General features: G+C 35.9%; 1 protein-coding gene across 5 annotated transcripts in view; it reads right to left on the minus strand.

Annotated features, from left to right (window-relative positions):
- cpeb3 (cytoplasmic polyadenylation element binding protein 3) overlaps positions 1-15,010 on the minus strand; it is a 31,926-nt gene that overhangs the window by 4,521 nt on the left and 12,395 nt on the right. For 4 of the 5 annotated variants that reach the window (XM_052572638.1, XM_052572634.1, XM_052572635.1 and 1 more), the window contains 7 exons: positions 11,521-11,577; positions 8,389-8,412; positions 6,646-6,813; positions 5,541-5,630; positions 2,432-2,550; positions 1,856-1,970; positions 1,548-1,729 (listed from right to left, as the gene is read on the minus strand). In XM_052572638.1, coding sequence (XP_052428598.1) covers positions 1,548-1,729; positions 1,856-1,970; positions 2,432-2,550; positions 5,541-5,630; positions 6,646-6,813; positions 8,389-8,412; positions 11,521-11,577 — 755 coding nt within the window. The remainder of the gene's footprint in view (positions 1-1,547; positions 1,730-1,855; positions 1,971-2,431; positions 2,551-5,540; positions 5,631-6,645; positions 6,814-8,388; positions 8,413-11,520; positions 11,578-15,010) is intronic. The other variant, XM_052572637.1, reaches the window with a different exon arrangement.

Below are 15,010 nucleotides of genomic sequence, written 5' to 3' on the forward strand. Positions count from 1 at the left end.
GCGTAGTTCACTGACAAGCTACGCAACATTGTGTTCTTTATCGAATGCGATTTGTTTGTGATTATGCACATGATACTGCATAGCTTGTCAGTGAACTATGCTCCGTGTATTAAAATGTCGCTCAATCTGAAAGCATGTGATGCAGATTTAATACGAATCACAGAAACGGCTTTACTGACGAGATGCACGTGACAATCGCATGCACATACGCACACATATCCTTTTCTATATAGTTTGCAATTTTACATATTTTAGTAATATGTAATACTTAAGATCATTATTTATATATGCGTGTGTGTATTTAGATAGAACTAAATGCATTAAAAGGCTTAAAGCAAACTTAAAATCTCTCCATTTACCCATCAAACCTGGCTAACTTTGCCTTAATAATCACTGTGGTAGAGGATGACAACTACTGACTTTTGTTTCTAGATTCACATTTACACTAACAGCTCAGAATGAACTAGCACTTGTGGATGTGTCATGTAGATGGAGTGGTGATTCTGGTGAGCGTCTAGTTTTAGTCCAGTGTCTATGAGCTCTTTACTTCTGAATAAAATTCCCAAAACAGTCAAGTAAGTCCAGTGTGCACAGGAATAGCATGGAGCTATAATTAACAAACGCCACGCCTGAGACTTCAAATGGCTGTCTGGCCTCCAGAAGCCCATGGTCATGTTGATTACACACAGTCTGCTCTGGGGTTTCCAGTCTGTATTGTGGGCCTTATGGAAACGGCCTGCAGGAAAACCACGGTACAGAAACTTCCACTATGCAATCACATCTAGAATTACAGTTATAAAAGTACAGTATAAACCTCTTCTGGGACTCGTCTAGTCAATACGGCATTCATAGCATTCTGCACATTTTTTAAACGGCACATGATTATGCTGATTTACAAAGTGTGTAAAGTGTCTTTGATGCAACTGCTGTTCGATGCATCTCATGCAAACACTCTGGTAAACTCTGGCTGTGTTTTGAAAGGTCAAGAGGCAACAAAGTTCAAATAATTTCAAGTAAACACATTATAATGTCACATTATGAAGCATTGCAGACAGTATCACTGTAGTTTAATGCTTCATTCACTGCACTTGAACAGTATTATTTCAGTATAATTCAGACACCACTATAGTTTTTAATATTTCGAATTTTTTATTTTATATTTATATTTTTTGTACTTTTATATTTACATTTATATATTTTTTCCATTCCACTGTAAATTTTAGTTAAAATATTATAAATTTTGCTTTTTTGTTATTTTAATTATTATTTTAATATCAAAACTTTTTAGATTTTAGTACATCAACTTAAACTAAATGAAAATAAGAAATGTTGCTAACCGGCTCAAATAAAATGAGTAAAAAAATAATATATATATATATATATATATATATAATATATATATTTTTTTTTACTTTATGTAAAATACAATAATGTAAAAAAACTTTTCTGTATTTTATTTAATGCATTGTACTTTTTATAGTTTAAGATTTATTTTCATAGTCCTGATTAGGAGTTGAATTAAATGACAGACATTGCAGCTCACTCACCCGTTTGTCAATGTCATTATGCTGCAGCTGGACAAATCTGGCGCTGATGGCAGCGATGTAGCTCTGCTGATTGGAGAAGGCCACTCGGCCCGCACCTTTAGGGTATTTGAGTTCTGGGTCAGTGTCAATGCCGGCGTAACACACACCTCCATACAGCCGGTCCATGATCATAGCCAGCTCCACTAAACACACACAGAGGAGAAACACACCATTATACACAATATGATGGTAATGAACAAGATGACAATAAATAACATATTTACAACTTGGGAGGACAGCAAGAGAGATGAAATGAGAGAGAAATTCACCTGCTCGTAGAGGTCGTGGAACGCCTCCCACAAAAATGGTCTTGCGTGGGTCGAGAGGCTGAGAGCCATCCATCACGAAATCACTGTCACTCAGGTTCCACGGGCGAATCTGGACCTGAGAACCAAAAACTGTTCATCTCTAGCAGAAGCAACAGGTTTGTTTTAAGACTTAGTAGTTCAACTAGTTTTCTGTGAAGAAAATAATTTGTGCATCTCAAATCTACTCTGTAAATTATATTAGCTTATTACACTAATTATTTATATATATATATATATATATATATATATATATATATATATATATATATATATATATAAAAATAATATATATATATATATATATATATATATATATAAATTGTAATATAATTTATATTCATTTAATTACTATATAATGTAATTAAATAAAATTTACTTAAAATATTTTAATAAAAAAAAATAAAAAAGTGTGTATATATATATATATATATATATATATATATATATAATTTAAATTTCCTCTGAACAGTGTTTCTGTCTAGACGGAGAGCTAAACCATTTTTCTCTGGATGTGGGCTGTGGCAGTGCTTCACTCACTGGTTTATCTTTAATAGTGGGGCTCGAGACACACAGGTAGAGTTTCCCGTCCTCCTCGATGCAGGCGTCAATGAGGGCCTGGACTGAGCTCTCCTCCTGGAAGAGCAGGAAAGCGTAACCTGCAGAAGGAAGAGCATGAGAGATGAGACAATCTCTGGCTGCACAGAGTCAGACTGCAGCCAAGACCAGAAGAGCTCAGAACACAGGAAGCACATAACCGCTGCTGACGACAGAGACTCAAATGAGTCTGCATGTGGAGGAATAAAGACAACCAGTCTTGAACTAACAGTAAGCATTCAGAGGACTTAATCTCATGATGCATATGGAAATACACACTTAACATGCATTTGGCATTAACCTGACTGCTTCAAAGAGCACATGCTGTGAATTCCTGACGTCTATCATTCCCTTCTTAAAGGAGTGTTTTCCCTCTATAACACTGCAGTTTGACAACATCAGGATCAGAGCCAGCAGAAAGACCAGAGGGAAGAGAAGAACAAGGCATTCTGCCGCAGGGAGAGAGACAGCACGAGAGTGTAAAGAGTCAAAAGAACAGAGAAGTAACAACAACCTTGGGAAACGGAGTCAAAGACATCAAAATAAATCAGAGGAGTGTGTAAAGAGAGATTCATCAACAAGCATCAGACATAAGAGTGCCAGAGGTTTCTTCATTACAGCTTAAATATAATAAATAAATACAAATAATTTCAGATGGGATTATTCTAGTCAATTAGAAATTATGATGAATAATAACAAAGATATCTGAGAGGTATTTGTCTTAATGGGATTATTAAATCATGTAAAGACATTTTAATATATTTTACATAATAAATATATATTTACAACTATGATTTAACTTTTATGCTTGCAAAAAATAAGTAAAAATAATCATAATTTATCAGAATACACAGCCACTTTTGAATGGTTTATAGTAAAAACAATGGCTTTAGTTCTGATTGTGTAATTCCTGCAGCCTCCAGCAGGGGCTAACTGGACCATGTTAACCAGCGAAACCTTGGCTTCACTTTCATGCTGCTTTCCAGCTGGTTTCTGAACAGAAGGAGCTCTTAGATAAATCTCAGTGTTACTGAGAAGCGTATAACAGCACCTGAAGAAGGCATTTAACCCCAGTCCTGCCCACTGTGAGTCATGATGCTTTACACAACACTGGATGGAAAAATGACCAGCATCTTCCATTCACTCAGTCTGGATCAGTGTTTCATACGAGCTGGAGGAACAATGAGCAGCTTCCAAACAGCGGTTACACTCGGTGACTGCAAAGCATGAGCACTACCGCAGCCCAAATAATTAAAATAATTAAAAGTGCACACCAGCATACAGAGCAGAAATCTCATAAATGAAGAAAAATACAGTGGCCTCAAAGAGTACTTGGACACTTAAACCGTTCTTAATGTGTGAAATCACTGCATTATATAACAAAACATCAAACCAAGTGACCTTTTTCATAATCTCACCAGCCTTTTTTAATCACAGAGCACAGGACTTATATATATATATATATATATATATATATATATATATATATATGAGATGGATTTCTTTAATTCAAATTATTCACATAATAACAATAACAAGCGCTCACATGTGCTCAGAGCGTGCAAGCAAGACAATCAGGTCAGCACTGTGGTCATCCTTGAAGCAAGCTTTATTAATCAGAGCGTGCAGCAGAAGCAGCCTCCCCTGGGTCCTAATGCACATCCGAGAAAGGCTTTTATTTACTTAGGGGGCGCTGTTGGTCTTACTTGTATATAAAAAGTAAAATACACAAATAACATTGTATTTCTGATTAAATAAAGCAGTGATTATGTCATAAAATGAGTATGTTTTGAATTATATGTCAGAAGCTACATGAATAAAAATCACAAACATGACACTTTAAATTAAACACACACACACACACACACACACGTTTTTGTGAAAAGTGGGGACATCCCATAGGTGTAATGGTTTTTATACTGTATAAACTGTATATTCTATCGCCCTTCACCAACCCTTCACCTAAACCTAACCCTCACAAGAAACTTACTTTCTCAAAAAAACTCATTCTGTATGATTTACAAGCATTTTGGAAAATGGGGACATGTGTTATGTCCTCATAAGTCACCCTCTCCTTGTAACACCTGTGTCTTACCCATGTCATTATACAGAGTTGTGTCCTGATATGTCACAAAAACAAGAGCACACACACACACACACACACACACACAGAGAGAGATTTATTCATTAATGCGTGATATATATTGTTCCAAACAGATTACAGATACAAACTGTTAAAAGCTTTCAACTTCTAACTATAAAAAAATGTAATAAACATTTCTGGTAATGTTATTAAAATGTTTGATAGACTGAAATAAATCTGTATTTAATCATAAAATATGTATGTGTGTGTGTATATAGTTTTGAATATATATTTAATTGAATAAAATTAACTACAATACTATCATATTATTAAAAGCACACACACACACACACACACACACACATAAGATAAATAAAAGCAATAAAATGAACCGTAAACTGAACAAAAGCTTGTACAATGCATTATAACCGGCATAACAAAGTTAAAAAAAAACCTTAAGGAAAAATCTATTTGCTAAATGAATTAAGCAAATATACATCCTATAATATGAAGTATATCCAGTCGTATATTTGTTCAAATCTCAAGGATATGTGGATTGTACCTGTGCTCTCCTCAATCTCTGTTAGCTCTCTCCAGGTACTCACACAAACATGTACGTGTGTAACATGATGAAATGCACTAGGTTTCTCCCTCTAGGTGTGTATCTGTAACTACTTGTCTGTGTGCGTCTGTTCGAGCCTCAGCAATGAACACCTGGAGGCACTTTGACAAGACAGAAAGCAATCTGACGCACACAACACAACAGTTTCCTGATGCTCTGAGACTACACACTGACCAGCATCCACACACGAGACTCATTTAGTGGGCATGCTGATTACAAACGCTCTGCCAGGCTGTGACCTAATACTTTCACAATTTTCACTCAAACCAAGAAAGTGTCAAGAGGAATCACGCGCTCACTGATTTGCTAAACACCTGCAGCTGTATTGATGATGTCAGTGTCATTACCTTTAGGGGGAAAATAGGATTTGCTTTCTGCTTTATGAGGCCAGTCCACCACCAGGTGACCGTAGCGACGGAAACTGTTGGTGATCTCATCTGTTGGAAAAATGGAACGCATTTAGAATTTTAAATGTTAAACGTAAGAAAATCAAGCAGTCACTGCATCTCCTGAATAACAATGCTGTGGACTCTGATTCTTTTAAAGGCAGTTCATTGCTATGAATATTGCCTGGTGTTTTTCTGTGGTTAAAAATGCAAAGCCTACAGTCTATAAAATATTCTGGTCTGAAGATATACTTTAAGTCAGTGACAAATTAAAGGATATTTTTTATTGTAATATATATATATATTTTTATATACCAGGTGAATAACAACTCTAAATGATTAGAAAAATAAAGTTCCCACATTCCCACAAAAAATCTGACATACCTCAATATTTCTTCAAGGCAACAAACAGATTGGTGTTATTTAACAATTATTTATACATGGTTATAGTTTTAATATTTAGAATTATTTTTTAGACCTTTTGCATTTAAATTGTAGTACATTTTTACGTGCTTTGGTCATTTTTGTTAGTTTTTGTTACTTACTGCAATACATAATATTTGAGTAATTTCATTGCTTCGATTTAAACTGAACAAAAATTATAATTGTTGCTATGAAAACTACCTAAACTAAGTTCATGTATTATTTATATAATAATTTATTTCAGATTTATTTCAATTAACAGAAATGTTTTAATAGTTATGAATTAAGTTTTAGTTAAAGGGATAGTTCACCTAAAAATGAAAACTGTCATCATTTACTCACCCTCAAAAAGATATTTTGAAGAATGTTGGTAACCGAACAGTTGCTGGCAGCCAATGACTTCCATAATATTTTTACTTAATTGAAGTCAATGGCTACCAGCAACTATCCTTCAAAACATTCTTCAAAATATCTTGAGTGATCAGAAGAAAGAAACTGAGAATAAGTCAATGACAGAATGATGATAAACCTGAAACAGATACATATCACACTAAAATCATTGTATACTGTACATTTAACGCATATGAATATTAATGAACATCCCCTCCGAACTCAAGCTCAGCACTGAGGGGTGTACATGTACCTTCATCGATGTCTGGAGGCAGTCCTCCGACAAACACCTTCCTGGAGTAGCGCTCCATCCTCTCTCCGTTCTGACAGCGGCCGGGCGAGCTCAGGCCAGGGGTCAGCGGATGATCACCGAGACCGTCGTCCAGGAAGCCGTCCTCGAAAGGAAACAGTGAAGAGCGACCTGCAACAGGAAGGAGAGAAAACAAACAGAAGAAAAGGAGAAGAGGAGGAATCACACAGGAAAGGAGATGAAAGAGAGAGAAAGACAGAGGAGAGAAACTGATTAGTGGACAAAAAAAACACTAGATTTCTACACCAATTATATTAAACTCACTGAAAATTATCACATTAATTTAATGTAATATACTACCATTTTATTTCAATTCCGCTAGGATACATCCAATTGATCAAAAGTGACAGTAAAGATATAACATTTATATTAAAAGGCTGTTTTTGTAACTTTATATTCATTAAAGATTCCTGAAAAAATGAGTCACCGTTTTCAACATTGATAATAATAAGAAATGCTTCTTGAGCAGCAAATCAGCGTATTAGAATTAATTAATGAAAGATCACGTGACACTGAAGACTATGATGTAATGATGCTGAAAATTCAGCTTTGCAGCACAGAAATAAATAACATCTGAAAATATATTCAGATACAAAACAGCTATTTTAAACTGTATTACACAATATCACTGATTTGGCTGCAATAAGAGACTTCTTCTGAAAACATCATGCAAACTTCTGAATGGTAGTATACACATATATTATGATATTTATTTCAATGGCGTTAACAACCATATATTTTGGTTAAAAATTATTAATTAATGAAATATTACATGATACTGGATCATTCCAAAGAGAAATGAAACAAAATACAATCTATTTCTTTTCTAGCTCATGTATATCAAATGTTAACCTGAAGAACGTTAAAAAAGAGGGATGCAATCGATATATTCAGAGCATCATTAAACAAGGCACATTTTCAAACTGCAATGCAAAAACTAAAACATAATAAATCAAATAAATAAGAAATTAGAAACTGTGATTGAAAGACCTTTATACACAAACACTGATATCCTTTTCCCATTGCTATTCCTAGTTTTGAGAACATATTTAAACATACAAAATTATTTCATTCAGTTTCAAAATGCTGTCTTAATTGATCCGTTTTTAAAACATGTAACAAAAACAATAATGAGCTCACATATATGATTGCAAATGTATTTATTTTAGCCAGATGAGGAATGAGTAATCAAAAATAGAATCAGGGTGTGCATCCTGCCACATTTGGGACTTTCAGACAGTTTCAATGATTGTAGTTTTCAGATATTATTGCTTCATGGCGGAAAAGGGGTTTTAGAGGAGTACTAGAACCAAACTAGAGCCAAAGACATCACATGTGAGGCGCAAAACCCTACTGGATTACAGAATTAGTTTATGAGAGTTGTCCACATGATTAACTCCAAACAGTCAACTTTCTAAATAAGATTTGACCATCTGTTGATTATTTTGTGAGGAAACCAATAGCTAAAATATTCCTTTGTATGTATGCAATAACATAAAAGGAAACAATATTTAAATAAGCAGAAAACAATGGCAAAATCAACATGAATTTATGCAATCACTGCACGCAGGAAGCAGATATTATGATATAATGACCCCCAGTGACCCTCAAAGACCAGGAAGAATTCAGCCCGAGCAAAAGCCACGTCATTTCTGCGAGCACAAAGATAAAACGGCGACAGGTTACCTCTTCTGCGACCATAGCTCCTGGCTGCTCGAGAGCAGAGAGACAGGTGAAGAGAGAGAAAGATGGACAGAGAGGGACATGAACGAGGGGACAGACAGAAGAGGGAGAGAGACAGACAGGGTTTTTTTCCCAAGCTTGTTTTCACTTGTCGTTGCATTATGAAACACTTCAGTGCAATATTAGTATGCAAAGCATTTTGAGTGATGCCACAAGAGATGAGTTTGCTCATTCAGGTGAACACAACACAATCTTCTTGTTTGAGCAACAATTAGTTAAACTGACATGGTAGCTAACTAATATAATAACAAATCCACACAATCCAATAAATCCAAATGGCACAGAGATTGTAAGGACATTTTCTATAGTTGTTAAAAATATGATTTATATTTGTATTTTTATGCATGTAAAATTATTATTTTTTATTACACACACACACACACACACACACACACACACACACACACACACACACACACACACATATATGTATGTATTTTATTCCAGCGATTGGAAAGTTGAATTTCCAGCCATTACTTGAAAATCATAAAGGTTGAAAACAGTTTTACGGAAACTGTCCTTTTCTGAAGAATAATTTGATGTATAGATTTATTTATTGATTTATTAATTTTGGTTGATTTAATGAATGCTTGCAGAATTTCTTTTAAAAAATGCCCCCCAAAATGTACTTTTTAACAATATCCTGACGTGTCCCGAAGTAGTCAGGTCTATGAAGAAAGCCATAGAGAACGGCTCTGAATGCATGACATTTTCAGAGTTGGAGCTATTGTTCTCATTCTGTGGAGTCTCACTTTTTTGGGTTTTCATTAAAACTGCCTGTAGCCACTGAGTACATAAAGACGTCTAACCGGCAATGTCAGGGGCTCTCATACTCCTAGCAACAATGAAAAGAGAAAGCTACTGCGTCTGGAGTGAGTCACCGCATGTCCTGAGAGATGGACGGGGTATTTGTTCCTCAGTGGGATTTGAGAAGTGACTGTAGGGCAGCAAGAAAAAGGAAAGTCAGTGATACAGCAGTTTCTCTTTCTGTTAAAGAATAACCACCGTCACATTTAAGAGCGAGAAACCACAACTGGTGGAAGTCCCTCGGGCTGATTCTTAATACAAGTCACAGCATATCACTCACAATCTTGACACACTGGGATCCAGAGCAAGAACACGGAGTCTGACAAACTCTGTCCTCTTAACATGTGTGAAATGAACACTAGCATGGCACTTTTTGTTCAGTTTTTCCCTATATATAGATGGATTCATGTGTGGACCCAGACCACCAGGGGTTATAATGAGACAATCTACTTGTGCTTCTTGCTTCGAGTATAAATATGTGAAGGTGTTGTTCACAAAAGATACAGTGCTCATCTGAGGCATGTCTAAAGTGCTTGACTATGTATTTTTGAACTAGATGGACGTCTTTAGCCATCACAGAACATCTTACCGTTATTCAGCGTTTCACAATAAGACACGTTTTTAAGATGTCATGTTAAGTTATAAATAGTTCAACATTTGACATGCAAGGCAGCATATTAACTTCAGTTTGAAAACACGGACTAGTCAACTAAATCTGTGTCAGGATAAAAAAAAAAGCTAATTTATACAAACTAGGGTTTTATAGTAATATTTTTGTTAAACGTAGTAAAGCTGAAAACACAGAATACACATTAAACATGAATTAACTTGATGCCAAGGGAATGTTTTAAATGTTTGATTTGTTTAAGTTAAAGCACTAAAATTATTATTATAATAATTAAAATATATTATATCACACATATGTGTGTAATATAATATAATATAATATAATATAATATAATATAATATAATATAATATAATATAATATAATATAAAAAAAATGTGGTCGAATCTGGTCAAACTGGTGATGGCTGGTGGACAAAAGTAGTAAAATCATTTAAAAAAATCCTTCTTATCAAACTTCAGTCTGTGAAACTTTGAACTTTAAAGGAGAGTTCATACAAACGGACATGGAAACTATTCTCCCAGTGAAATTGTCCAAATGAGAGGTTTTAAGAGTGGTCACGGGCCCTGCAGGCTCCTTCCTGTGCTGCTTCCACCAAACAACGTCCATAAACCACACGAAAGACACGCCAGACCTCAAACATCCCACTCGAAGCTTTTCAGTGGTACCTACAGCAGATACACAGATACCTACAACAACCATCGCGCTAATGAGCATGATTAGCTGGAGTCGTCCCTGTGACCCTGGTAAAAACGCTCCTGGCGTTTCCTCCCTTTCATGTTCGTTCCTCTGGCCGTGTGCCACTGACCGTGTGTATATAAGCGTTCAGGACTGCTAATCATAGCAGGGGAGATGCTCATGTGTGCGGTTTGGTGGCACCACAGAAGGAAACTGAGGGTCAGCACATTGCACTGGGGCCTACAAGACACTAATGAAAGACTGAAATGGGTTTCGCATTGGTTGATTTGGGAAATTATAAGGGAAATCGAATGTGTTTATTAACAATAAAACACAATTTAATTCTAGCAGAAGAGACCTAAATAAAATTGCTCAATTATATGAATTGGTAGAAATAGACAAAAGGCGCAGACACAAAGTGTTCTACAAATAAGCATATACACTACCATTCAAAAGTTTGGGACCAATAAAATATTTTTTATTCAGCAAGGATGCAATAACTAGCTAAATACTGATTTATAAGGCTACAAAAGATTTCTATTTCAAATAAATGTTCTTTTGAACTTTCTATCCATCAAAGAATCCTGATAAAAATGTATCACAGTTTCTTTAAAGACAAAGCAGCACAACTTTTTTTGCATTGATAATAATAAGAAATGTTTCTTGTGCATCAAATCAGCGTATTAAAATGAATATTTCATACTTAAAATGTATATATATATATATATATATATATATATATATATATATACACACACACACACATATACACACACATATATACATACATACATACATACACACATACACTTTTAAATGGTAGTGTATATTGAATAGTTTGTCTCAGCAGAAATATGAGGGGATATATAATAAGTTATACGTGCAGCCTTAAAAATCCATCACTTTGTTCATCTGAAATGAAAAGTATGTGTTTAATAAGACACAGTAAGAGAGAGATACTCACAGTTCAGTGGTAATATATGTTCCGCTACTGGATGGTGAAAGTTGAGACCCATGCGACCTACAAAGAGATGAGAAAAACAAGCCTTGAGAGTTAAGAAACCATTAAGACACACTGTAAACCAGTTTATTACCCTTCTTTGATGAAATATTAGAGTTTAATTCACTAAACTGATGTGAACATCAGATGTAAAGGCTGAATGAATGTTTAGGATCAATTTTAGCATAAAGCAATACAAAGTTATAGATATACTTGCATACTTGCATTGCATTGTGAATTGTGCTGTAACTCATTTCAAAATGTTAATATAGTGTGCTTAAAGATAAATTAACAACTAATGAAACGCTTACATTTGCATTTTCAGATTTATTTAAAGGGGGGGGGTGAAATGCTATTTCATGCATACTGAGTTTTTTTACACTGTTAAAGAGTTGGATTCCCATGCTAAACATGGACAAAGTTTCAAAAATTAAGTTGTACGTTTGAAGGAGTATTTTTGTTCCCAAAATACTCCTTCCGGTTTGTCACAAGTTTCGGAAAGTTTTTTTCGAGTATGGCTCTGTGTGACGTTAGATGGAGCGGAATTTCCTTATATGGGTCCTGAGGGCACTTCTGCCGGAAGAGCACGCGCTCCCGTATAGCAGAGCACTGAGAGCACAGACATTCACTGATCAGAGTGAGAGCGTCGCGAAATGTCACAAAAGGAGTGTGTTTTTGGTTGCCAGGGCAAGACAACCCTGCACAGATTACCAAAGAAAAAAAAACAGCATTAAGGGACCAGTGGATGGAGTTTATTTTTACAGAGCATCAGCGGAGTTGTGCAAGTGTTTGTTTGTTCCCTGCATTTCGAAGATGCTTGTTTTACAAACAAGGCCCAGTTTGACGACGGATTTGCGTTTCGTTTATTTTTTAAGGATGATGCAATCCCAACGAAAAAGGGTCATGATCGTGTGTTGGAACCAAAGGCGGTGAGAAAACTGCTTCAAATATCTCTGCCTCCTTGTTAGTGCGTCTGCCTCCCATGCCGAGACCCGGGTTCGAGCCCCGCTCGGAGCGAGTCGTTGCTGCTGCTGCTCTCATTCAGTTTCAGCCTCGGGATCTGATTCTGGATCATAAATAAACGGCTGAATCTGACTGTAAGCCATGGTTTGTTTTGGATGATGGTTTTTCCCTCACGGTAATGTCACAGCTTCCACGTGCTCTCAACGCAAAAGCCTACTTGCGCTCGTGATTCTTTAGCTCCGCCCACACGTCACGCCTCCAGCCGGTCGTGTTTTTCCGGGAAAAATTGGTACAGACTATCTTTCTCTTATGAATATAATAAAACTAAAGACTTTTTGGAGTTATGAAGGATGCAGTACTACTCTATAGGTCCTCAAGATTAACAGGATATTGAATGAAAACGAGCATTTCACCCCCCCTTTAATCTATTTATGAATAGTTTTTTAGTTTTTTTAATGAGCACATGTCCCCAAAGGATTTGCCAAATTGTCATAGCGAACCCCTAGGCACCTTCCAATTAAACACACACACATGGGTTCTCTGTTACTACATGAAGAGTTCATTTGCATGGCTGTAAAACAGCTGTTGATTTATTTTCAGAGTCAGAGCTGTAATGTGCCTGCTTTAGCAGTTTTGGTTACAAATGACACCAAAGCTCTCATGGGCTTCCAGAGAATGCTGTAAGCAAGCCTCGACGGGCTTTTATGCAAATTCTAAACTGTTGCAAGTCACATTTGCAATCTTCCCCACAGCGCACCGAGAATCCCAGAGATGCTCTGTCCTTCAGTTGTTCAACCAATGCCAAGCAATGGCAAGTGATGAGAAATTTGCACAGCGTGGTACAGTTTCAACAGGTATTTGGCTCTGTGAGATTGTAAGACATACAGGGCAAATGTTTCCCAGCTTGCATGTGTTGTTCGGACTAGTGTGCTGTGCTGGTGCTGTGCTAAAAGAGCACATCCTTCATATTTGGACTATTTTCTCAATAATTAAAATCAAAGAAGTTCAACCGCCAGCAAATGTGCCAATGATAGCCAAAGCAAACTAATAAAAAGGTGTTAAGTTGATTCTAAATTAATTGTGCATCACGATTTGATCATAAAGCATCAACACCTTTGAACACCCCATGATTCATCTCATCAACAGCACAATGCCCTTTAAAGAAAGCCTACACTTCAAATACATAGTCATTTGAATTAAATGTCACTGCTGAGTTATTCTGAACAAACAATACTTGCATACAATTAACAAAAAACTGTTATTTGTAAGTATCCTCCTCTTGTTTTTCAGAATATATAACTAAAGGTACTTAAAACAAGATTGCATGTGCATTAACAAATGCATTGGCGTTTACCCAAAGCGACTTAAGGTGTGGTCACATTTGCAAATTTTGTGGGGGCAAAAATGTAAACTTTCTATTGCCAATTAGCGTAGTAATGTATGAAGCACAGCAACAACAGGAATAATTTCTAGACCGAGCTGCAGATTTGCTTGACCAAACTGAACCAATCGAGAAATCTGAAATTTTGTCCTGAAGAAATTTCCATTAAAATGAATGGATCTCACCAGTGAAATGTAAATGTGGAAACAAATACATTTTATGCATTGCTACGAGAAGCTGGAATTTACCTGTCATACAAAAATCTATACGATTATTTTTTAAATTATCGTCTTGAATTTAAGTGCACGTTGAGTTTACATTTACTGCACTATGTAGTCACTAAATTTGGTTTAAAGATATTTGGACTTTAGCTGGAACACAAAACACATAGTACTAAAAGAAATGGACAAATACTTTCTTTCCAACATACATTTGGTTAAAACAATCACTTTTTTAACAGTGAGAGAATTTGCATGAACAAATTTGAGGTCAAACAGATAATGGGAGACACTTATTGAAATGTAAACTATAAATAAATGAGTACGGTTATAAATAAAGCCTCAGCATTACTGTTATTCAATATTTTTGCACTTTCTTTGGAATATTAAAGTGATGCATGGAAATATTTAAGAACGGCTGTAATTTTGAGGCTGGTTTCACTTGTGTCAGACTTCAAGACAGCTGGAAGAGCCATTGGTGAAGAAGTTCCTCTCCAGCACATCTTTAACCAACTGCAGCTGTGGTTCTTCTGACCCAACAGTGACATAATGGACAGACCGAGTATCACTATTGGTTTGAACATTACTATTCTGTAAAATTTACGAGCAGCTTAAAATGGTAGCTGAAACATGTTCCAAGCTGGTTTACGGGGTTCACCAGATGAACTACCAAGTATAAAACCAGGCCACAACTGCTTAAAGTGGTCAAGCTGGTTTTGTGAGCTTTGTAGTGGTTTATTGTCTACAGATGGTCTACAAGCCCAGCCAGGTAATGGCAGTCTAGCTAGTCAGTCACCTAAAAACCAGCTAATGATCAACTTGGACCTGTTAGAAACCAGTTACCATGCTTCCATCTTAATCTGGTTTTAGCTGGATTTGCCAATATCCTCAT

This window comes from Carassius gibelio, chromosome B13, assembly GCF_023724105.1.
Source record: "Carassius gibelio isolate Cgi1373 ecotype wild population from Czech Republic chromosome B13, carGib1.2-hapl.c, whole genome shotgun sequence".
Lineage (NCBI taxonomy): Eukaryota > Metazoa > Chordata > Actinopteri > Cypriniformes > Cyprinidae > Carassius > Carassius gibelio.